The 26,043-nt window shown below is 40.3% G+C and overlaps 1 protein-coding gene and 1 pseudogene across 1 annotated transcript; both read right to left on the bottom strand.

Annotated features, from left to right (window-relative positions):
• Positions 1 to 10,402: 10,402 nt before the first annotated feature.
• Positions 10,403 to 17,921, bottom strand: LOC111527060 (annotated as a pseudogene).
• Positions 17,922 to 18,920: 999 nt separating this feature from the next.
• Positions 18,921 to 25,760, bottom strand: LOC111527068 (THUMP domain-containing protein 1-like). The gene is given in 4 exon segments (XM_023193242.1): positions 18,921 to 18,936; positions 23,910 to 24,215; positions 24,554 to 24,706; positions 25,144 to 25,760. Coding segments are annotated over 4 exon segments (1,092 nt in total).
• Between the last annotated feature and the right edge of the window lie 283 nt (positions 25,761 to 26,043).

Here is a 26,043-nt window from a genome sequence, read left to right as displayed (position 1 = left end):
AGCCAATGCACCTGGCTTTTTAAAAATATATAACTACATATTTTAATAGTTCTCTGATCCACAGTTTTATAGTATGCCATGTTTTTTCTTATGACTTATATTGGTTTGGAATACATACTCTGCTAATTGTTTCTGAGAGTAATATCCCAAATGTCTTTATTTCAGTCCTCAACCTAAAAAACAGTTTTTGTATATTAAGGATTCTAGGTTGAAAATAATATTCCCTCAGAACTTTGAAGGTAATTCTCCAGTGTCTTCCTAACATTCATTGTTGCTGTTGATGAGAAGACGAGATAGTTCCCTTGACCCGCTTTGTGGGCAGGAACTGGAATGGCTTGTTTCACTCAGCATGCTGCTGGCCACTCCTTGCGAGAGGGAGCATGCAAGCAAGCGGGTATGGGAACCGGAGGGAGTGAACACTGGAACTGGCCGGTGACTCCTCCCTGGCAAGAGTAGGCTCTGTGCAGGCCCTGCAGCAGCATCCAAGCCCCTGCCTTTTTGGCACCCGGGTTCTTGTCTAAGAATCAGGTCACATGAACAGATTGAAGGGTAGTGTATGTGGAGGATTTTATTGGACGATGGAAATGGCTCTCGTATGGGGGGCGGGATGGGGAATTGGAAAGGGAATACTGGGAAGAAGGTGATCTTTCCCTGAAGCTGCACTGTCTGAAGTTAGCGGCATCTACCTGTAGATCTTTCCCTAAGGCCACACTGTCTGCAGTTAGCCACATCTATCTGTAGTCTCCGACACTCAGTTGCTTCTCTGTTCGTCACTCAGCCACTTGTATCCCTGCTACTCAGCTGCTTGTGTTGCTCTGCCAGCTAAAGGCTTTTATGGGCACAAGATAGGGGTGTGGCAGGCCAAAAAGGCAACACTTGGGCATTTGAAAACGAGGTCAGCTGCTTTCACTTAGGGCCGTGTTCCAGGCTTAAGGGTGAGGTTTAGCCAGGAGCCCAGCCCTTCCATATCAATGAGATATCATGCCAATTCTATCTTATTCCTTTGTAGATAAATTATCTTTTTTTTTTTTTTTTTACCCTGGAAGTGTTTATTTTTGGTCTTCTGAAAGTCTCATAGTAGATGTATATGTATATGTGTGATGCTTAATTTTATGTGTCACCTTGATTGGGCCACATCACTTAGACATGTGGTCAGACACTCTGGATATTTTAGTGAGGGTGTTTTTACATGAGATTAACATTTACATTCGTGAGCTTTAAAGCAGATTGCACCCTATAATGTGAGAGGGCCTCATCCAATCACTTTGAGGCCTAGGTAGAACAAAAGAATGACCTTCATTTCCTGACCTCGGGAATTCTGCAGCAGATGGCCTTTGGGTTTGAACTGCAACGTTGGCTTTTCCTGGGCCCCCATCCTGCTGGCCCATCCTGAAGATCTTGAGACCTGTCAGCCTCCATAATCACCTTAGCCAGTTCCTTAAAATAAATCTCTTTCTGTGTATACACACATCCTGTTGGTTCTGTTTCTCTGGAGAACGCTAATACAACACATATATGCATACATATATTTTTTCTTTTCATCTTATCCAACAGTTGGTGGGCCTGTTTCATCTCATCATTCTCTTTTATTGATGGAAAATCTACTTTGATACTTTTATTTGATTTTCCCTTCCCTCCATTCTCTGTTCTTGTCTCTTAGAAATCCGATTAGACAGAAGGACAAATATCTAGATGTCTTCTGTTTTCGTTCTTTCTGTCTATCTTAGATGGATGGGCTACCCAGAAACAGACTCTCAGATGGAGATTCGCATGCAGCCAGTGGAGAGAGAAGCGGGGCAGGGTAGAGGGAGAAGTTGGGTTGAGATCTAATTTCAACAACGACCTCGCCTGACCCTGCTGGGAGCTTTGGGCTTGGGCTGACACTTCAGATTGTTCTAAATCCAAGTGAAGTGTCTTGTGTACTTTTGGGAGGGGATATTACCTGGGCAAAGAAGCTTTCTTTCCTGAGGAGAATTCCTAGAAAGGGAGTTAGCTGTGACCTGTCAACAGCCAGTAGATGGTAGAGTGAGTGCCTTGGTTCCTACAGGGAGATCTGGGTAGCACACCACTGCACCCACTACCCTCTCTTTCATTTTGAGGGAAATTCAGGCTTCTAGCTAGCATGTCATCTCATCAGCTGAGTATACTCTATTTTGTGGGTTATTTATTGGGATTTTTATTTAGTAAGCACATTTTTTTCTAATATTTAAAAAAAATAGGCTGGGCACAGTGGCCCACACCTGTAATCCCAGCACTTTGGGAGGCCGAGGTGGGCAGATCATGAGGTCAGGAGATCGAGACCATCCTGGCTAACATGGTGAAACCTCATCTCTGCTAAAACTACAAAAAATTAGCTGGGCGTGGTAGCATATGCCTGTAGTCCCAGCGACTGGGGAGGCTGAGGCAGGAGAATCACTTGAACGCAGAAGGCAAAGGTTGCAGTGAGCCGAGATCGCACCACTGCACTCCAGCCTGGGTGACTGAGCGAGACTCGGTTTCAAAAAATAATCATCATCATCATATTCATCTTGTTTCATGGATGCAATATCTATTGTCATATCTCTAAGTTTTTATAAATTTTCAAAGTTTTCATTTGCTGCATAAATTCTAATGTGTTAAGTGATTTCCTTTGTTCATTAAGTTGTATACCTCTCTTTCATGGTGTTTGTCCACTTCAGATGTTTAACTCCTGGCTGCATGCTCATCTTCGTCATTGAGGCGCTGTTGGCCTGAATATGAAGGTGGTATGCATACCACAGTCAGCTTCCAGTGATTTCAGACAAGGGGGCATTGTACTGCCAGCAGTTTCTCTTAGAGAAGAGGAGTTTCTGTTCTTCCTAAGCATGGCTCTGACCCAACACTCATAACCAATTCTTCCATTCTGTCTTTGTTCTCCACTCAAAGAGGGGAGTTCAGGCAGCCTACCTACCGCTCTAATGTTGATGGAGACAGTCACCCTGGTGGTTACTCCAAGACTACCTCGAGACCCTGGTGTCCACAGGCCCTGACACTTGGAGTTCTTCTGGAATCACTCCTCGCTTTCCTCTGATAGTCACGTCCTTTCTACTCTTTTCTACCTCACTCAGTATCTTTTCTACCCTCCTTCTACATATGCCTGCTGGAATTACTGAGGCTGGAAAACTACATTTTTGACATGCCCTTGAAGCTCTGCTTTTAGATGGGATTTAGTGTCCCACCTATCCTTTACAGCCACATGGGTTTTGGAAGGCAGAGGTGGAACACCGCGGGTAGAGGCTGACTTCTTTTGCCTCTACTATTTCTGCCGACAGAGTTGGTTTTTCTGAAAGAGCTGTGGTGTTGAGACTCCTCACTGCTGGGTCTCTGGCTTCATGAGTGTTGAGAGGCAGGCCATACTGCTTTGAAAACTCCCAGCTAAACTGGGGTTCTGGTACCAGAGTGGCTAGCAACCCTGCCCTAACCAGAAATGGAGGGAGCCAGATGTGGTGTTTACAGTGTGCCTTTCTCAGGATGATTCCTTTACCGGGCAAATAGCCTAATGCCTGGCTGTCTGACCCTTGACCAGGGAATCCCTTACAGAGGAAGCTTGTTTGTACTGGCAGATGCCCTGGTGGCTCATGTCTGACCTATGTCCAGTTTACACCTGCCTGGCTATGGCTCTGGCACTGGGAGCCCGACCTTATGTTCTCCCCTGCATTCCAGAAATATCCCAGCCCAGGGCAGCTCCTACTTCTTCAGATGGAAGGCACAAATTCATTTTTTTTTTTTTTTTTTTTTTTTTTTTTTTTTTTTTTTTTTTTTTTTGGAGATAGAGCCTCTCTTTGTCACCCAGGCTGGAGTACAGTGGCATGATCTCGGCTCACTGCAACCTCCACCTCCCAGGTTCAAGTGATTCTCGTGTCTCAGTCTCCCAACTAGCACCCGCCACCAGGCCTGGCTAATTTTTGTATTTTTGGTAGAGATGGGGTTTCACCATGTTGGCCAGGCTGCTTCGAACTCTTGACCTGAAGTGATCCACTCACCTCCCAAAGTGCTGGGATTATAGGCATGAGCCACCGTGCCCAGCCCTGGAATGCACAAGTTTAATACACCACCACAATAAGAAACAAGTTCAAAGATTTTTACATAGAAAACCTGGGCAAGGAGGGTGTAGTGAGTCACGAGGGTTCTTCCATCCCTGGGTCATGTGAAGCCAGAATGAAGAGTCAGGCAAAAGAGAGAAGCATGTGGTTACCAGCCATATACATACGGAAATGGGATATGGCCACTTTAAGTTCACAAACTGATGTCTGAACGGTCCATTTAAAGGAAACAATGGGAGAACAGGGGCCCAGTCAGCTAGGTGGGAGGGATGTCTCTTAAGTTGTTGTCACTGGCCACTGGCTGAGCCATTCAGGTGTGTTGTAGAACTGAAAATTGTGTCAAGGGTGACCGAGCTCTGTTTCTGGTATAAGAAATTTAAATTTGTATTCAAAAGGAAATCTGAGGCAAGAGCCAATTAGAAGAATTTCCTGCACGTAGCTCCTTCATTTTGCAGCTGTGGATGGCAGGTGGTGTAAGTGGCTTTGGTGTGTAGCTTGTAGTGTAGCAGCTGATTCCTGATTCCACAGTTTCCTGACTCCGGCAGGGCCAGAAGCTCAGTTCTGCAGCGTGGCTTTAGGAGATGTTCTTGAAAGTATAGCCCAAAGTAGGTCTTCTTTATACCTCCCAGTGATTGTGAGACCCTTTGGCTTTGCTGTAATATAGCAGCCCCCAACCTTTTTGGCATCAGGGACTGGTTTGTGGAAGACAGTTTTTCCACAGACCATGGGGAGGGGGTTTGATTTTGTGATGATTCAAGCCCATTACATTTATTTAATTCATTTTACTTATTTATTTATTTATTTATTATTTATTTTTGAGATGGAGTCTGGCTCTGTCATCCAGGCTGGAGTGCAGTGGCGTGGTCTCAGCTCACTGCAACATCTGCCTCCCAGTTAAAGCGATTCTCCTGCCTCAGCCTCCCAAGTAGCTGAGACTACAGGCACGCACCACCATGCCTGGCAAATTTTTTTGTTTTTAATAGAGGTGGGATTTCACTACGTTGGCTGGGCTGGTCTCGAACTCCTGACCTCAAGTGATCCACCTGCCTCGGCCTCCCAAAGTGCTGGGATTACAGGTGTGAGCCACCGCGCCCAGCCACATTACATTCATTGTGCACTTCATTTATTACATTGTAATATATAATGAAATAATTATACCCTCACCATAATGTAGAATCAGTGGGAGCCCAGAGCTTGTTTTCCTGCAACTAGAGGATCCCATTAGGGAGTGATTTGAGTGACAGATCATCAGGCATGAGTTTCTCATAAGGAGTGCACAACCTAGATCCCTCACCTGTGCAGTTCACAGTAGGGTTTGCGCTTCTATGAGAATCTAATGCCGCCGCTGATCTGACAGGAGGTACCAGTCCATGGCCTTGGGGTTGGGGAACCTCTGCTGTAATAAATTCCCTTTAGATTAAACTAACTAGCCTAGATTCTGTTGTATGCAATGGAACCCTCTCTGGTACATGTGGATTCCCTGCATTTTCTAGTATGTTACAGTCATGACTTCTTATTGAAGAGATGTTTCAAATGAATTATTTGGAGGGCATTTGGTTCCATCCTTGCTTGTGGTTTTTGGTGCTATGATGGTAGGAGCATGTGCTCAGTCAGTCATTTTACTTTCATCTTTCTAGTGAGAATTAATGTTTCTTAGAGGTAATAGAGTCTAGTAACATAATAACATAACGTAATAAGGGATATTTCTGCTTTTCAGAAGGCTTTGGTCCAAGCCTCTTTCAGTGTGAGAGAGAATATCCCTCCTTTTTTTTCTAGTAAGAAACATTTAGTACCTGGTTTGCATTTTAATAGAAACTATGAGTTGCAGCTCTCTTCACGATATTCAGGGGTAGTACCGACCTTGACTAGATTCCAAGTCTTTCTTAGATATATCAGGATTCTGTAGGGAGTCCAGTTAATTTCAAGTTGGTTTGTGTTGTTAACGTAAATAGCAAACAGAAAGTTTCTAGGCTCTGTAAAAGAAAACAATGCTTATTTGGGAATAGAGCATTGCTACGTGAATTTGCATACCACAGTAAACTGTATGTATTCAGGGAGAGAAAGAAAGAATAAAAGTTTTTAAAGTAAAAATGAAGAAGATTATGTAAATGTTTTGAAATGATTATCCTTAGCTACAAAAATCAGTAACAAATGTAGCACCAGTCTAAGGTTGTACAGTGAGAAGATACAGTTTATTGAAAGCTACTTCATTATAGAGTAGGGCATCCTCAGAAAGCAAGCAGAGGAATGTACTGTCTTTAAGTTTTTCTTATATAGGGGTCTTGTCTATGTAAAGGCCAAACTAAGCTGTGCCTACATGTGGGTGAGCAGACAGCATGACAAAATTTATTATACTGCTGATTTAAGGAAAATGATTCTTGACATTTTAGTGTGTAAGTAAAGCATAACTATAATTATTTTGAAATCATATATTGTCATGAGTATTGGGACATCTAGACTTTCTGCTGTCGTAGGAGTGCGTCCTTGTAAGTTTTCCTCAACTGTAAACATCTTATGACCATGGGTCATGGCTGGCAAGGAATGTGCCTGGTTAGTCTCAAAATGAAGTGGAACTTAAAATGGTGTCATCCTGGCTCTCCTAGGCTCCTGCTTCCCTAACAACCTTACTGACTTACCAAACACTATGTATTATATCTTCTATCTAATGATATTTTTGTGCCCATTAGTCAACCTCATTTATTCCCTCTTCCCCCATCCTTCTCAGTCTCTGGTAACCATTCTTCTCCTCTCTACCTCCATGAGATCCACTGTTTTAGCTCCCACATATGAATGAGAACATGCAATATGTGTCTTTCTGTGCCTGGCTTATTTCACATAACATAGTGACCCCCAGTTCTGCCCATGTTGCTGCAAATGACAGGATTTCATTCTTTTTTATGCCTGAATAATATTCTATTGTATATATATACCACAGTTTCTTCATGCATTGATAGGTACTTAGGTTGATTCCATATTTTGGCTATCGTGAATAATGCTACAGTAAACACGTGAGCACAGGTATTTCTTTGATATGTTGGTTTTTTTGGTATATACCCAGTAGTGGGATTGCTGTCTTCTATGGTAGCTCTATTTTTAGTTTTCTGAGGAACCTCTAAACTGTTCTCCATAGTGACTGTACTAATTTACATTCCCACCAACAGTGTATGAGGGTTCCCCTTTCTCCACATCCCTGCCAGCACTCATTATTCTTTGTCTTTTTTTTCTTTTGAGATGGAGTCTCACTCTGTCACTCAGCCTGGGGTACAGTGGCACGACCTCGGCTCACTGCAACCTCCGCCTCCCAGGTTCAAGCGATTCTCCCACCTCAGCCTCCAGAGTAGATGGGATTACAGGCACCCACCACTATGCCCAGCTACTTTTTGTATATTTAGTAGAGACGGGGTTTCATCATGTTAGCCATGCTGGTTTCAAACTCCTGACCTTAGGTGATCCACCAGCCTCAGCCTCCCAACGTGCTGAGATTACAGGCTTGAGCCACCACACCCAGCCTCTTTGTCTTTTTAATAAAAGCCATTTTAACTAGGGTGAGAGGATATCTCATTGTGGTTTTGATTTGCATTTTTTCCATGATTAGTGATGTTGAGCATTTTATTTTATACCTGTTGGCCATTTGTTTGTCTTCTTTTGAAAAATATCTACTCAGATATTTTTCTCATTTTTAATTGGATTGTTTATTTTTCTGCTGTTGAGTTGTTTGAGCTCCTCATATATTCTGGTAATTAATTCCTTGTCAGTTGGATAATTTGCAAATAATTTCTCCCACTAGGTGGGCTGTCTCTTCTCTTTGTTGATTGTCACTGCTGTGCAAATCCTTTTTCACTTGATGTAATCCTATTTGTCTATTTTTGCTTTTGTAGCCTGTGCTTTTGAGATCTTACTCAAGAACCTTTGCCCAGACTAATGTCCTGGAACATTTCCCCATTGTTTTCTTCTAGTAGTTTCATAGTTTAAGGTTTTGGATTTATGTCGTTGATCCATTTTGATTTGCTTTTTCTATATCTTAGAGATAGGGGTCTAGTTTCATTCTTCTGCATAGGGTTATCTAGTTTTTCAGCACCGTTTGTTGAAGAGACTGTCTTTTTCCCAATGTTTGTTCTTGGCACCTTTGTAGAAATGAGTTGATTGTGAGTACATGGATTCATTTCTAGGTTCTCTATTCTGTTGCATTGTTCTGTGTGTCTGTCCTTCCTTCCTTCCTTCCTTCCTTCCTTCCTTCCTTCCTTCCTTCCCTCATCTCTCTCTCTCTCTCTCTCTCTCTCTCTCTCTCTCTCTGTCTGTCTTTTTTTCTTTCTGACAGGATCACACCCTGTCATCCACACTAGAGTGCAGTGGCGTGATCATAGCTCACTGCAGCCTTTAACTCCTAGGCTCAAGCAGTCCTCCAGCCTCAGCCTCCTGAGCATCTAGGGACAACTAGTGCACGCCACCATACCCAGCCATTTTTTTTTTTTCTTTTTTGTAGACATAGAGTCTCAGTATGTTGCTAAGACTGGTCTCAAACTCTTGGCCTCAAGTGATCTTCCCGCCTCAGCCTCCCAGAGTGCTGAGAATACAGTCGTGAGCCACTGCACCTAGCCTTATGTGTCTATTTTTCCCCAAGTACAATGCTACTTTGGTTACCATTGGTTTATAATGTGTTTTGAAGTCATGTAGTGTGATGCCTCCAGCTTTGTTCATTTTGCTCAGGATTCCTTTGGCTATTCAGTCTTTTGTGGTTTCATGTAAATTTGGGGACTGTTTTTTCTATTTCTGTGAAGAATGTCATTGATATTTTGATAGGAGTTTCGTTAAATCTGTAGATTGCTCTGGGTAGTATTGACATTTTGACAATATTAATTCTAATCCATGAGCATACAATATCTTTCCTTTTTTTTTTTTTTTTTTTTATATGGAGTCTCACTCTGTCAGCCAGGCACTAGAGTACGATGGTGGAATCTCAGCTCACTGCAACCTCTGCCTCCCAGGTTCAAGCGTTTTGTCCTTTTTTTTAGTAGAGACACAGTTTAACCATGTTGGCCAGGCTGGTCATGAACCCTTTCGATTTTTAAAATGTCCTCTTCAATTTCTTTCATCAGTGTGTTATAGCTTTTCTAAGATAGATCTTTCACTTATTTGGTTAAATGTATTCTAGGTATTTTATAATTCATGTAGCTATTGTAAATGGGTTTGCCTTCTTGATTTCTTTTTCAGAGCATGTGCTGTTAGTGTATATAAATAATATTGATTTTTGTGTGATTATTTTGTATCCTGCAACTTTACTTAGAATTCATTTTTCAGTTCCAACTGAATTCATTTATCAGTTCCAACATTTTTTTGGGGGGGGGTTGGTTATTTACTTATTTATTTACTTAATACACTTCATTTTTTAGAGTAGCTTTAGGGTTACAGAAAAATTGAGCAAAAAGTACAGCAAATCCTCATATAACCCTTCACCCCTCCGATCGTCCACAGGCTCCCCAATTATTAACATCTTTCATCATTATGGTTCATTTGTTACAATTAATGAGCCAATAGTGATACATTATTATTAACTGAAGTTCAGAGTTGACATTAGGGTTTACTCTGCATTTTCCGTTCACTGTTTTCCATTCTCTGCGTTTCGACAAATTACATTACCCTAGAGAATACTTTCACTGCCCTAACCAACATTTTTTTGTGGAGTCTTTAGGGTTTTCTAATTATACACTCATGTTGTCTGTGAACAAGGATAATTTGACTTCTTCCTTTCTGATTTGGATGCCCTTAATTTATTTCTCTTTTCTAATTGTACTGGCTAGGAATTCCAGTACTGTGTTGAATAGGAATGGCGAGTGCGGACATCTTTGTCTTGTTCCAGTTCTTTTTTTTTTTTTTTTTAACTTTAAGCAAATTTTTATTACACTAATGTTGTCACATAATTGGATATTTCTCTACTTTGTACACAATTATTCTCACTCTCCACAGAAAGCTGCTTAAATTCTCCTTTGGTGGTGGCAAGCCCTAAAATCCTGATTTTAACAGAATAGTGTTAAAAATGCCTCAGTGATTTACGTTGAAAGCAGTACATTGGTACATGGCTTTTGCACCCAGTGTTAGGAATATATAAAGTCTTTTTATCCAAAAATACAAATAAATTATCTGTAGGCATAGACAATGACAGCAGTCAAACATTATATATTTGTCACTTGAAACCAGTAGCTGATTGTTATAGTGATTTCCTGAACATCAGCTAGCCTTTTCTTCAGTCATTTTCTGCAGCTTCTCTGAAGTTAATGGTGAGGAACACTGCCTTGGACTTCCTGCCATAGTTCATTAATTAAAGTAAAGCACTATTCTAATAATTAGAACTTGCCATCTCCCATAACACCTCCCATTCTACCCATTGCACCCATTACAGGGTGCTTCTCTTTTTTTTAGGAATTTCTGTGACTACAACCTCTGCTGTAGTTAACAGAGAGGCTACCCCAGCAGCATCCAATAAAGCACTTCTCACAACCTTTGTTGGCTCAACAATTCCTTTTTCCACCATATTCACAAAATTTCTGACCATGGCATCATAACCAACTTCTGAGGAACTACATAATTTTCTGAACTATCAAAGATCCTTCAACACCTGCATTTTTAGCAATGGTCATTTCAGGAATTTTGAGTGTTCTCTTAATAATTTCTGTACCAATTTTTTGATCTTCATTAGCTGGAGTCAATGAGTCCAAGGCACCAATGCACCAAAGTAGGGTACAACCCCCTCCCAGAACAATACCTTCTTCCACAACAGCTCTTGTAGAATTAAGGGCATCTGTAACTCTGTCTTTCTTTTCATTCACTTCAACATCACTTGTCCCACTAACCATCAGCACAGCTCCTCTATCTGAAAGTTTTGCCAGGCGTTCAATTTTTCCTTTTCATATTCACTAGTTGTGACATCCAACTGCTCAATGATTCCTTGAATTCGTTTTTCAATTCGAGCCTTGTCACCTTTTCCTTTTAAGGACATAAGATCATCTTTGATCACAGTGACCTCTTCAACTTCTCCTAAGTCATGAGGCTGAACATCTTCGAGATTTAAGGTCAACTCCTCATCTTCAAACACTGCACCACCAGTAGCAATAGTTATACCGTTAAACTGGTTCTTTCAACTGTCACCAAACCTTCGAGCTTTGACTGCTACAACCTGAAGACCAACTTTTATTTAGCCTATTCAAAATGAGTGTGCTTAGAGTTTCTCCATCAACATTTTCAGCAATTATGACCAAAGGCTTATGGTGAGCATGGGCAATTTCAAGAGCAGGTATAATGGTCTGGACATTAGAAATTTTCTTTTCACTCAATAGAACATAAGCATCCTGGAATTCACATTTCTGACCTTTTGATGTATTAATAAAGTATAGAGAAATATATCCTCAAACTTTCATGCCTTCAATAATTTCTTTTTTCTTTTTTTTTTAAGATGGAGTCTCGCTCTGTCACCCATGCTGGAGTGCAGTGGCACAATCTCAGCTCACTGCAACCTCTGCCTCCTGGGTTCAAGCGATTCTCCTGCCTCAGCCTGCCAAGTAGCTAGGACTACAGGCGCATGCCACCACATCCGGCTAATTGTTTGTATTTTTAGTAGAGACGGTGTTTCACCGTGTTAGCCAGGGTGGTCTCAATCTCCTGACCTCGTGATCTGCCCGCCTCCACCTCCCAAAGTGCTGGGATTACAGGTGTGAGCCACCGCACCTGGCCTCGTGCCTTCAATAATGTCTAATTCATCCGTAGTGTTTTTCCATCTTTAATGTGATGGAACCCTTTCTTTTGGCCTTTTTCATTGCATCAGAAATTAGGTTGCCAATTTCTTTGTCTCCATTTGCAGACATTGTAGCAACCTGAGCAATTTCTTCAGGGGTGGTCACAGGTTTAGACTGCTTTTTTTTTTTTTTTTTTTTTTTGTATTTTTTAGTAGAAACGGGGTTTCACCATGTTAGCCAGGATGGTCTCGATCTCCTGACCTCATGATCCACCTATCTTGGCCTCCCAAAGTGCTGGGATTACAGGCTTGAGCCACCGCGCCCGGCCCTAGACTGCTTTTTAAGTTCAGCAATTACAGCATCAACAGCTAACATCACACTTCTCTTGATTTCCACTGGATTAGCACCTTTGCTAAACTTCTTGAAGCCTTCCTTGGCAACAGTAGCAGTGGTAGTGCCATCCCCAGGCTCTTCATTTGTGTTATTGGCAACATCTTGCACAAGTTTAGCTCCGATATTTTTATATTTATCCTTTAAGTCAATGGACTTTGCAACAGTCATACCATCTTTTGTTACTTTGGGACTTCCCCAGTTCTGCTCAATAATCACTGTTTTCCCCTTTGGCCCCATTGTAATGGCTACAGCAGTGAGTAAAAGGTCTACACCTTGAAGCATTAAGACTCAGGCATCTGCACCAAAAATTTTACATCTTTGGCATAAACCCGAGTGAGATGAGGAGCCAGGACCCTCGGCACTGGTCTCATCTGACAAAAGACTGCAGGTAATTGAAGGATTTCTGCAGGGTGATGGCAGGACTTGCGCACGCTGACACGGGCTGTCGGTGGTGAGTGAGGGGGCTTGTTCTACTTCTTAAAGGAAAAGCTTTCAGCTTTTCCTCATTGAGTATGATGTTAGCTGTGGGTTTGTCATATATACCCAGTTTGTGTGTATTTTTACTCACAACGTGTTGAGCATTTTTTATCATAAGGGAATGTTGAATTTTATTGAATGCTTTTTCAGCATCTATTGAAATGATTACATGGCTTTTGTTCTTGGTTCTGTTGACATGATGTATCACACTTGTTATTGATTTGTACATGCTGAACCATCCTTGTATCCCTGGGATGAATCCCACTTGATCATGGTAAATGACCTTTGTAATGTGTTGTTGCATTCCGTTTGCTAATATTCCATTGAGGATTTTTGCATCTATGTTCATCAAGGATATTGGCCTGTAGTTTTCTTTTTTTTATTGTGTTCTTGTCTGGTTTTGGTATGTCAGGTTTGTGTGTGTGTGTGTGTGTGTGTGTGTGTGTGTGTGTGTGTGTTTAACATTAGTGACTCCATTTTGATTCTGACAACTTTCACAGTAGTTACTGAAACAATAATCTAAGATAGATAATTTTTTTCATTATTTCTAGTTTTTCTTCTGAGATGGGGTCTCCTTCTGTCACCTAGGCTGGAGTGCAGTGATGCCATCATGGCTCACTCCAGCCTTGACCTTCTGGGCTCAAGCGATCCTCCCATCTCAGCCTCCCAAGTAGCTGGGACTACTGGCATGTGCCACTGCACCTGGTTAATTTTTTAATTTTTTTGTAGAGATTAAGTCTCCCTATGTTGCCCAGGCTGATTTCAAACTCCTAGGCTCATGCAATTCTCCCGTCTAGGCCTCCAAAAGTGCTAGCATTACAGACTTGAGCCGTTGCACCCAGCCGATAGATCATTTTAAATGCATCTTCAAGAATGGTTCTAAAGCTTTACAATTGTAGAATTTGTTCAAATTGTTTTTTGTTTCTATAAAGGCTCAAGGTTGACCAACACTTAAAACACTATGACATAGAGTAGGAGAAAATATTTGCAAAAGACATATCTGATAAAGGACAGCTATCTGAAATATGCAAAGTATTAGAACTCAACAATAAGAAAAGCAACAGCCCCACTAAAAATCAGACAAAGGACCAAAGGAACAGCCCCACTAAAAAATAAGCAAAGGTCCTGGACAGACACCTCACCAAAGAAGACATATGGATGGCAAATATGCATGTGTAAGGATCCTGAAAATGATATGGCATTAGGAAATTGCAAATTAATGCCACAATGAGATATTGTTACACCCTTATTATAATGGCCAAAATCTGAAACACTGACAACAAGTGCTGATGAGAATTTGCAACAATAGGAACTCTCATTCATTGCTGATGGGAATGCAAAATGGTACAGCTACTTTGGAAGACAGCTGGGCAATTTCTTACAAAAACTAAACATACTTTTACCATACACTCCAACAATAGTGCTCTTTGGTATTTACTCAAATGAGTTGAAAACATGTGTCTACACAAAAACCTGCACACTAATATTTATGACAGCTTTGTTCATAATTGCCAAAATTTAGAAGCAATCACGATGTCTTTCTCTGGGTGAATGGGTAAATAAATTGTGGTACATCCAGAAAACAGAAGATTATTCAAAACTAAAATGAAGCCACGAAAAGACATGGGGAAAACTTAAATGCATATTGCTAAGTGAAAGAAGCCAATCTTAAAAGGCTATATACTGTGTGATTCTAACTATACGACATTCTGGAAAATGCAAAACTATAGAGACAGTAAAAAGAACCGTACTTGCCAAGGGTTGAGGAGGAATGAGAGATAAGTAGATGGAACATGGAGGATTTTTTACAACAGTGAAACTATTGTTTATGATACTATAATGGTGGATACATGTCCAAAGCCATAGAATATACAACATCAACAATGAACTCTGGATTTTGGATGATAAACATGTATAAATGTAGGTTTGTTGATTGTAACAAATGTACCCCTTCCTTGCAGGAGACTGATAGTTGTTTACGTGTGTGTATCAGGGGGTGCAGGGTATAGACGAGAACTCTCTGTACTTTGTACTCAATTTTGCTGTGAACCTAAAACTTGTCTAAAAGATAAATTTTATTTTGAAAAACACCATCATACACTAAAAGTTTTTTGTCCTTATTTGGTAATACTTACAAATAGAATTTTATTAAAATTATATTTAAATGTAGAGTCAAAAGATATGCATGTTTTAGTGAAATATCTTCTATTATTATTACTATCATCATAGTTATTATCATTTGACTTAGAAATCCTCACTAGACATTATGAATTTAGAGATCAGTAATGTTCATTTTGAAAAAGATATGTACTTGATAAAATTGCTTCTTGTTCTTTTGATGTTACTGTGGTTAAGAGTCTTGTGCTGTAATGATCTCAGTTAAAAATAGTAAAAAGAATCTCTTCAGTATTGTGGTGGACTCTGCACAGTTAATGCAACAAGAGGCAGGGTCACCTGCCCATATAGCTTTGTATCAGCCAGTCGAAATGTCAAGGTGGTTCCTTATCCACTGGATAATTTCACAATCCTCCTCTTAATTTGGTTGCTTTGGACACATTCTATCCTGGAAACAAAATCTAGGCTTCATAATACATTCGGAAATAATAGATTCATGTTCTTTTCTTCCAGCTGGTACTGGTGGAGTTTACACATTTACTCCTGCACCATAGGAACAGCTGTTTAAAAAGCTGAACTGTGTATTTGATTCCATTACATTGGCACAATAGAAAGTCACGTAAAAGACAGAGACTCTCTCAGTTTCTCCATATTTGGAAAATTAATTCTTTTAAGTGCTTTAAAAAAAATCTCTACAGGTGGTCACATTCTATGAACTTAGGACCAGAAATGACCTCATCACCTTCAGCTGGTCTAAAAGTTGTCTTTGGCTGCTGCACGCTTCACAAAATCTTGTTAATTATGATTGTTTTTCCTAGTTATAAGTCCTTCTGGATAAATTTTTATAAAGCATTTATTTTTATCACTTACGTAACTACATAAAATATTTTCATTGGTGTCAAAATGTCATGTTATTGCCAAACACATTCCATTTCAATTTCTAGAAATTATTGGAAAGTTAATACCCACACTTTAATGGAACCCTTGCTGTAGTATTAAATCATGCTTTACTGAAATTCACAAGAATCATAATTACACTGCATTTATCCAGAATAAAGCACTAGAACAGTTACTTTTTGACCGTCTTCTCCGTTAATTACTATGCATGCGCTTTCTTTTTAGACAAACAATAAATGAAATTTAGTGTCTTTCTAGAACTGAGTTTTCATGAAAGTGATTGTCATATATATACTCATCATCTACTTCTCTTTTCAGCACAGTGATATTTTAGTTCAAGAATCAGTAAGTGAATCTTTTCCCTGGCTTATAGAACTTCACCCTATTTATTTCTATTTCGAGAAAGTAAAAAATATTTTAAAAAGCAAAATTAGGCAAGAAAGTTGTCTTGCTAGCTAAGCATTTGGTTTCTCCTTAGATTTGTTATTTAAGAAAACTCAGTCTCCCTAGGCATCATTTCAAGAATATAATTGTTTAGCTGCAAAGCTGTAGTTTTGGGTAGAAAATTCCCTTTGAGGGTTGCACATTGAACCCATATTTAGAGAACCTGAGAAGTGAGCTTTCAGCAGTAATCACATTCACTCTTCTCCCCACAGCCTGGGGTGTCTGGAAGAAGCCACCAGGAACGCTGCAGGATGACTAAAGGGCTGAGTTTGATCCAGTTTGCCAGAATAGGTCATCACCCTGAGGCCCTTTTTTGCCTAGGTCCTGCATATTCCATGCTATGGACTGAATTACTTCCTTGTAAAATTCATATTTTGAAGCCTTAACCCCCAATGTCATCGTATTTGGAGATGTGGCCTTTGGGAGATAATTAAGTTTAGATGAGGTCATGAGGCCATGGCCTCACGATGGAATTAGTACTGTTAAAAGAAGTGGCACCAGAGAGCTTGCTGTGTGTCTCTCTTTCTGCCATTGTGAGGACACAGGGAGAAGGCGGCCATCTGCAAGCCAGAAAGAGAGATCTAGCTCCAACCATGCTGGTGCATGAAGACTTCTGGCCTCCATAACTGTGGAAATAAATGTACGTTGTTGAGCCACTCAGTCTATGGTATTTTGTTATTGCAGCATGAGCTGAGGATTAGAAATGGTCCCCAACCTAACAATGGTTCCACTTATGCTTTTTTGACTTTATGATGGTGCAAAAGTGAAAAGCATTCAGTAGAAACTCTAATTGGAGTGCCCATACAGTCATCCTGGTTTTTACTCTCAGTATAGTATTCAAAAAATTACATGAGATATTCCACACCTTATAAAATAGGCTTTGTGTTAGGTAATGTTGCCCATCTGTAGGCTGATGTAAGTATTCTGAGCATGTTTCAAGAAGGTTAGGCTAAGCCACGATATTCTGTAGATTTGGTGTATTAATTGCATTTTAAACTTGAGATATTTTCAATTTATGATTAGTTTATTGTGACATAACCCCATCACAAGTCAAGGTGTATCTGTCCATCCCCCAAGGACAAGAGACCTGGAGCCCGAGCACATAGGGATGGTGCAAACTCAGATGTTGTTGATCCAGGCAGTTTAGGAACACATGTTTTAAAATTGGAATTGTTGCCTCAATTTTCTCTTTCAGTGTGTAAACAGAACCTCCAAATAAGATTAAATTGAAGAGAAAGTATTAAAGGGCAGTATTCCAGTGGAATCCATGAACAGTTTGCTTGCACTGACTTGCTAAGGAAGGAAAATTTTTAAAGTAGTTATTCTTAAGAAAGTTAAATTTATAGTTTAAGTTATGGTATATTTTGTACTGGGCACTGTGCCTTCCTCATAATATTCTTATTAGATATTTGTTGATTTAAGATGTTTTTTACTTCATCACATGTATTTAGCAAAGAGTAAATTCTTATAAAAGAATTTTATCATATCCTTGTGACAAAGTATACTCCATGCTAAATGTGGTACTAATTACTTGAGTGTGAAGGTGAAGATTTTTCCTGGCAAATTTGGAACAACGGCTTAAAAAATAGGTACTACACAGCTGAAGAGTCTTTCTTTCCAGATTCAACTCATATACCTACTATCTTGCCTTTCCCTAAGCATATATATTTCAATTCTAGAAACCGCCACATTCACTTATTAAAGCCAAGCATGTGTCTAATATTTATTACACTACATTTTTAGTTTTATGAAATACTGCTTGGAACAACTAGTCACCCAGGACAGAGGTCCCGAACCCCTGGACCATGGACCGGTATTCGTCTGTGGCCTGTTCGTAACTGAACTGCACAGCAGGAGGTGAGTGGCAAGTAAATGAGCATTACTGCCTGAGCTCCGCCTCCTGTGAGATCGGCAGCGGCATTAGATTCTCATAAGAGCACGAACCCTATGGTGAACTGCACGTGCGAGGGATCTAGGTGGTGTGCTTCTTATGAGATTCTAGTTAATGCCTGATGATTTGAGGTGGAACAGTTTTGTCCTGAAACTATCCCCTCCACCTCCTGGCCATGGAAAAACTGTCTTTCACGAAACTGGTCCTTGGTGCTAAAAAGGCTGGGGATCACTGATCGAGGGCATAGCTAGTTTTTGCCATAGCTATGTCATAATTAGACGTGTTGTGACAAAATCTCACCTGTAGATCTGAGTTGAGCATATGAGCCTGTTTCACTGTGGTAGACAATTCTGTCTGCCGTGGTCCTCCAAAGATATTCACATCCTAATCCCCAGAATCTGTGAATATGAACTTTACATGGCAAAAGGGAGTTTGTACACATGATTGAGTTAAGGATCTTGATGTGGGGAGAGTATCCTGGATTAACCAGGTGGGTTCAATGTCATCAGAAGGCTCCTCCTATGAGGGAGGAAGAAAGAAATAAGGGTAGGAGATATGATGTTTGAGCAGAGGAGAGAGAAAGAGAGAGAGTTGAAGATGATATGCTGCTGCTTTTGTTTTGAAGATGGACGAAGGGGCCCTGAGCCAAGGAATGCAGGCCACCTCCAGAAGCTGGAAAAGGCAGGGAAATGGATTCCCCCAAGAGCCTCCAGAAGGAACACAACCATGCCAACCCGTTTTAGACTTCTGATCTCCTGAACTGTAAGATAATAAATATGTGTTGTTTTAAGCCAATAAATTTGTGATAATTTGTTATAGTAGCAATAGGAGAAGAATACAGCAAATCAACACTGATTTTATTTTCTTAACATGGTGCAGCTAACACCAACTTAAAAGCAATTTAAACTTTACACACTAGTTGTCAAATTCTCTAAAGAGACAAACGTAAGTGGATATAAGAGACTAATCTTCTGACATCTATGGGCACATTGAAGACTGGGAGAACTGGTAGTGTTCACGCAGTGTTTGTCCAACCCTTTAACCCAGCACCCCCTAGACCTGCACTGTCCACCCCACCTGGAGCTACTGTGCCCTGGAATTGTATCTAGAATGTAATGAGATGTGCAGGAAGTCTAAGATACACTATGGATTTTGTAAAGAAGAGTACAAAAATACCTTGATGATTTTTGCTTTGTTTTGTTTTTGAGACAGTCTTGTTCTGTCATCTAGGCTGGAGTGTAGTGACACAATGTCAGCTCACTGCAACCTCCTCCTCCTGGGTTTAAGCAGTTCTCCTGCCTCAGTCTCCCGAGTAGCTGGAACTATAGGCACATGCCACCATGCCTGGCTAATTTTTGTATTTTTAGTAGAGACAGGGTTTCCCTGTGTTGCCCAGGCTGGTACAAACTCCTGACCTCAAGTGATCCACCTGCCTCGGCTTCCCAAAGTGCTGGAATTACAGGTGTGAGCCAATGCGCCTGGCAATAATTTTAAAATATTGATGACATGTTAAAATGATACTAGTTTGGATATATTGTTATAGTAGCAATAGGAGAAGAATACAGCAAATCAACACTGATTTTATTTTCTTAACATGGTGCAGCTAACACCAACTTAAAAGCAATTTAAACTTTACACACTAATTGTCAAATTCTCTAAAGAGACAAACGTAAGTGGATATAAGAGACTAATCTTCTGACATCTATGGGCACATTGAAGACTGGGAGAACCGGTAGTTTGAACTGGTAGATTCTTCTAAAAATTATGTCAGTTAAAAAACAACAACAACAAAAAAAAAACCTGCAGTCTTGTGGTTTAGAAAACTTGTGTAGCTCTTGGGAAGAGCTTGTGTAGCACTTTGGAAAGCTGAGGCAGGTGGATCACTTGAGGTCAGGAGTTTGTACCAGCCTGGGCAACATAGGGAAACCCTGTCTCTACTAAAAATACAAAAATTAGCCAGGCATGGTGGCATGTGCCTATAGTTCCAGCTACTCGGGAGACTGAGGCAGGAGAACTGCTAGATTATTAATGGAATAATTAACTGGTAGACTATTAATGATTAGACTGCTGCAGTTGAGAGAGTTGATGGATTTATTTATATATATATATATATATTTATGCAGTTTAAAACTAGTTTAATCTCCATTTTTTGTAATCGTATTTTGCTAGAGTCTGACCTCTACAAATCTCAGGTTAAATTGTGGTGAATTAAGTCAGACTTTGAAAAAACTATCTGGAGGAATGCCTAAGGAATAGTGAGAAATCCTGTTGGCAGCTCAAAGGTGGCATTTTTGGATGGTGGGAGGTAGGGTTTTCTGTGGTGGGTGAAAGTGACTTTTGTGGATGTTTTGTTGCCTTTTTTTTTTTTTAAAGGAAGGAAAGGTAGTCCATAACTATGAAGACATTGTTACTATAAAAACCCTAATTTAGGTAATTTTTTTTTTGGTAAAATGAAAAATGTATTTTTTCCTTTTAGTATAGGAATACTTACAGGGAAGACAGAATTAAAAAGAGGAGGCAGCTTGCTTGGATAAAAATCACCCAATTGAAGCCATTAGGAAAGACCTAAACCTTGTGGGTCCATTAACCCATGTGTGTCTGGTTAGGAATAAACTATGCTACCAATAGAATGATGAGGTTAGAGCTTCCTAGACCATTGGCAAACTAATTTTTTTTTATTTTTTAGGGAACAAGTTTATTTTGATTTTTTTGAAAATATCAGGAACTATGAAAAACAAGGTTGATATTTGGCTGTACCAAAAGCAAAGTACAAGTAAAAATAACATTTGAAAACCATGTTTAACCTTAGAGAAACATGTTTTAAAATACAAAATTTAACATTCTTTTCTCTATAGAGCTACACAAGTTTTCTAAACCACAAGACTGCAGGTTTTTTTGTTGTTGTTGTTTTTTAACTGACATAATTTTTAGAAGAAAAAACTAAAGGCGAATTAAAAGCACTCACCTCCTACCCTGGAATCTCATCATTTATAAAATAACATGCTCAAATGCCAGTGAAAATAAACAGTTGATAAACCTGAAAACAAGTCTTTTAATGAGTTCAGGTTACAACCAAACACAGGATTTTGTAGCTGGGAAGGAACAGCTTGTATAACCGAGCCTTACCAAATACAAATAAATATAAAAGGCAACTAAAAACAAACTATAAAATCAAAATCTTTCTGTAGCGTGGCAACTTTCACAAAGTAAAAACAACTTAGTTCCACAGAGTTGTATATTCTGTAGGCATATGGTCAATTTTTTTCCATGTCCTTTTGTCATGCACTATCAAAATAAAAGAATCTTTGTCATGGAGTATGTCTGCTGAAGAAGGCATCAAAATTCTATCCTCCCTATTCCCCTAAATAATATTAATAAACCTCTTATCAATCTTTTCAAGGTAACTTCAGTGCCATTAAGAATTAACATTCTAAATATGTAAAGCTGTAGAAGGAAGGTCCTGCCTATTCTCTTCGCTCCTCTCAAATCATTCTAGTCTGGTTTACCAAACAGAACCACTAGCTAGGAGGATAAAAATATATTCCCATGTTCACTAGCCATTAAATAAACATAGCCATTTGTGCAGGAAGCCTAACATTTTTACTACTTCCTAACTTTTCAAAACTTAAGGATAAGCCCATTTCCACAAGCTAACTTTACAGCTCCTTAATATTCTTAATCTGGACAGTTTACTTTGCAGACTTTGTTGGTGTCTGCCTTTTTCAATTATTTTACCCAAAAAATAGGCCGTGAAAAAACTTTCAAATTCAGGAAACCCCTGCAGGGAACCCTTATGGTGTGTGAGTGTGAGCACTAAGTTGAAGAATACTCTTAATTCACAGAAATGTAGGACTGTCAGACTAGAGCTGAGTTCATTCTCTTCTTTCAGAGACAAAATTCCAAGTTGAGCGGGTTTGCAGAAAGGGTTCCCCATACAGTCATATACTAGTGCTGGGAAAAGGAGAGAAAATACTACTTAATTGGGTTTTGTGGTTCCTGCAGGTGGGTTCTAGAAAGATTTGAGAGTTGTACTCTTCATTTTCAAGTCCAAGTGGCTGCAGAAACATTTCAAGAATTCCCCTGGCAAAGTAGCAAATCAGGTTCCTTGTAGATCTAAGACTCTTGTCACTTTAAGAAAAATTTTTTTCCCCAGAACCTTTCAGAGACTTGTTCATTTGTTCATGTGATGAAAATCGTCTGCTAAATAGGCTAGTTTCTGTAGCCATTTTTCATTTCCAAAGCACTCAGCAAAAGCTGGCTGTTTTCTGGTAAGTACTTGGCAATTCACCTTTCAACTCAAATGTCCTGTAGAGGACTCTTCCTCTGATAAGTCACTGGATGTCTGATGGTGCAGGAGGTTTATGTGCTGTTTGTCCAGGTTTTTGTTTTGGGTGTTTTAATTTTTTAAACATTTTTGCATAAATGGGTCTTTGATACGGGGAACCAGTTTTGTAGCATTATTCAGAACATCACTGTATCTTCAAGTTTTTTGATATCAGCATCTCTGTGAAGAAAGCAGTGTGCTATAACGTCAACATCAGGATTTCTTTCTTTTTTTTTTTTTTAATGATGCAAAATGACTTATGGAGACAACCACTGATGGGGCACCAGGAGGGTAGATAACAGACCTCTGGTTACCAGATATGATGTAACAACATTATATATTGGCCTTTGCTTTGGTAGCCTAGAAACAGAAGAAGTTTTCTTTGAGTTTCATCATTTACAAATTTTACAAATGCTACAGCATGACAAATATTAGTGAAACCTGTTGACTCATCATCCTGGATAGAGAAGCTGCTGCTTTTCAGTTAATGGCGCAAAACCTTTTTAGCATCATTTGAGATATCAGACTTATTGAGAATAAAGTCTTTTATTCTCAAGACTTATTGAGAATAAAGTCTTTTCAATTTTGTAATGCATCCTGCCCCAGCATTGTAATGTTATTAGATTCTCATCAACTATGCATATTTTCCTTTCCTGAGATAAGTTCTGCTACTAGATTATTCGCTTCCTAAACCTTTTGACTAAATGTGATTTTTGAACAAAAGCCTTACTGTTTTGATAGTCCAAAAGCAATTTGAAAATAATGAATATTCTTTCTTGTCAAGTGGCTGTGATTTATAGTTACAATTTCTAGTTTTGTAAGTTGCATGCCACAGACTATGCACAGTGGGATAGGACAGCTTGGACTGAGTTCGTATAAAACCCTTGAGGACTAGCTTTCATTATAAAGACAGAATTTCTTTGTGTCCCTTGTTGCACTGGAATACTGAAGTATACTCAGAAGACCAAAATTCTTCATCACCAACCTTTTCAGAAATGTCTGTAGTTCTGTGCCTAAAATGGCTCTCTTCTTTCTCACATCTTGCCTTCCCAAATTGCAGCACTGAACTGTCAGCTTTGTTACACACAAATGTTAATAAAATATAAAAACAGACATAGCCAAACAAGAAAATCACAAAAGTACAAAAACTTCAAACAGTTCACTTCTAACCTACATGATCCACATTTTTGCAATGTTTACAACAAAGTGGCAGGGGGACAGCTGAGCTGTGGCATGTAAAAACTCCTGCCTTCGAATGAAAACTCCCCTCTGATTTTCTACTTTACAGTTAGTTCACTACAGTAAGTCAGCTGGCACTGCATAAGAGGAGCCTGGGAGAGGCCAGCTTCCCCCTCCCCTCCCATCCTCCCCTCTTTGCAATAGTGTGGCACAGGGGTCTGCCTCTACATAATTCCATAAGGGCTGAAAGATCCCTAACAAAATGATTAACGGGGCTGTGCAATCATTGTTCACTACTGTGAGAACAGCATAATGCAGCACCCAATTAAAAAACTGTTTTTAGTCACAATTCAAGGTGGAACCCCAGCAACATCTCATAGAGCCCCAGTTGAGAAACCCACCTCCAGCACCAAATGGCCTCCTGTGAGAGATCATTTTCATTTGATTTGGACCCTTCTGTGGCTTGACTTGCAAGTTCGGGTTTGGCTCCTCCCTCATTTACCACCTGTGGATTAGACGGTTTTGTCTGCCTCAGCACCTCAGTATTCTCTGGTACCTGCTGGTTATTTTTCCCTTCTGCTGTGTTGTTTTGATCTGATTTGTCAGCAGCTTCCAGTTTACCTTCTTTCCCATTTCCCTGCTTTGAGTTAAGCTGTGATGGATCCTTAGAGCTCGTTATCACCTCCTGGAGATTGAATTTTCTTTTTCTTTCTTTCTTTCTTTTTTTTTTTTTTTTTTTTTTTTGAATGCTCTGTTGCCAGGCTGGAGTGCAATGGCACCATCTCCCACCTCAGCTCACTGCAACCTACGCCCCCCAAGTTCAAGCGATTCTCCTGCCTCAGCCTCCTCCCAAGTAGCTAAGATTACAGGCCCGCACCACCATGCCCAGCTAATTTTTAAATTTTTAGTGGAGATGGAGTTTCACCGTGTTGGCCAGGATGGTTTTGATCTCTTGTCCTCGTTATCTGCCCACCTCCTTGGCCTCCCAAAGTGTTAGGATTACAGGCATGAGCCACCGCCCAACCGGAAATTGTATTTTCTAAACAACATGTAATCTTTCACGACACTCAGGCAACAGACAGCTTTGATGATTTCTACTACCACCATGTACTGTGGATTGGTGAGATCCAGTTTATTTTCTGAATGGAGGGTACACACTTTTCCTCCCAATTCTTTGATAACTTCTCTATTCTTGTGACTGTGTCCGGAGTTGGTTCCTTCTGGTGGGTTCGTGATCTCATTGACTTCAAGAATGAAGCCGCGGGCCTTCCCAGTCAGTGTTACAGCCCTTAAAGGTGGCACGGACCCAAAGAGTGAGCAGCAGCAAGATTTTATTGTGAAGAAAGAACAAAGGTACCACAGCATGTGAGGAGACCAAGTGGGTTGCCACTGCTGGCTGGGGTGGCCAACTTTTATTCCCTTATTTGTCCCCTCCCATGTCCTGTTTCTGTCCTATCAGAATGCCCTTTTCTCAATCCTCACAATGATTGGTTACTTTTAGAATCCTGCTGATTGGTCCATTTTACACACTTCTTGCTAGCTACAGAGCACTGATTGGTGCATTTTACAATCCCCTTGTAAGACAGACTAGTTCTCCAAGTCCCCACTGGACCCAGGAAGTCCAGTTGGGTTCACCTCTCATGACTGCTATTTTGAGATTTGTACACAATCTGAAACATCCCTTTGCTTGGAACTTTAAACCAGGGTTCCAAAAATGTTTCTGCATGTTTTTTCATATCTTCTAAAAAAGCTTTGCATGTGCCTGAGATGGGTAACATTCGTAGAATAACTTGAGTCTTCTTGGTTTTGTACACATCCTGGAGAATATTATGCACCAATATATCAGGTTCTATCCCGAGTGTCCTAATGAAGACAATGTTATTTGCTCTACTTTCCACTAACTGGAATCTTCTTAGGCTCATCTCTGTAGATGCCTTAATGTCACCAACTTCTTTCTTCAAGGCAGCCTGCACATCATTATCTCCCTCACTTCCAGGGGCCTTCTGATCCTTGTCTATAAACTTTTCCAGCCCATACGTGTCGTCGCCATATTCGTTGAGCAGGGTGTAGACCTCCTCCACACACTTCCGCTGGTTCATGTTGCAGGTGATGAGGATGCCCCGTAGCCTGGGCTATAGCTGACTGGGTCCGCCAGAGTCGCAGCTCCGAGCCCGCTTGGCCAGCACATACTGAGCCTTGCCTCTGCGCTTCCTGCCGCCAGGCTGAGGAGGCTGCTGGGCGGCAACCGCCATGATGTGTGCAAGCTGAGAGGAAAGAGAAACGCTTCTCCACAGCTGTTGGAGTCGTCACCTCCCGGCGAACTTCTACATGGTTTAGGGGTGTGAATAGAAGAAGTACGATGGCTTCAACATTTGGGATACATATGCCTTCTTACCTGCAGACCATGAGTAGTTTTTAATCACTGAAGTGTTTTTGTCTTCTCACAAAGATTTCATGGACACATCTTTCTCTTTCTGAGGAGACAAATTTCTTTTGAAATCCTGTTAGTGTTTCATGAAGGCATCTAGCCAGTGC

Source organism: Piliocolobus tephrosceles, chromosome 19 (genome assembly GCF_002776525.5).
Source record: "Piliocolobus tephrosceles isolate RC106 chromosome 19, ASM277652v3, whole genome shotgun sequence".
NCBI classification, from domain to species: domain Eukaryota; kingdom Metazoa; phylum Chordata; class Mammalia; order Primates; family Cercopithecidae; genus Piliocolobus; species Piliocolobus tephrosceles.
This window is presented reverse-complemented; position numbering and strand designations above follow the sequence as displayed.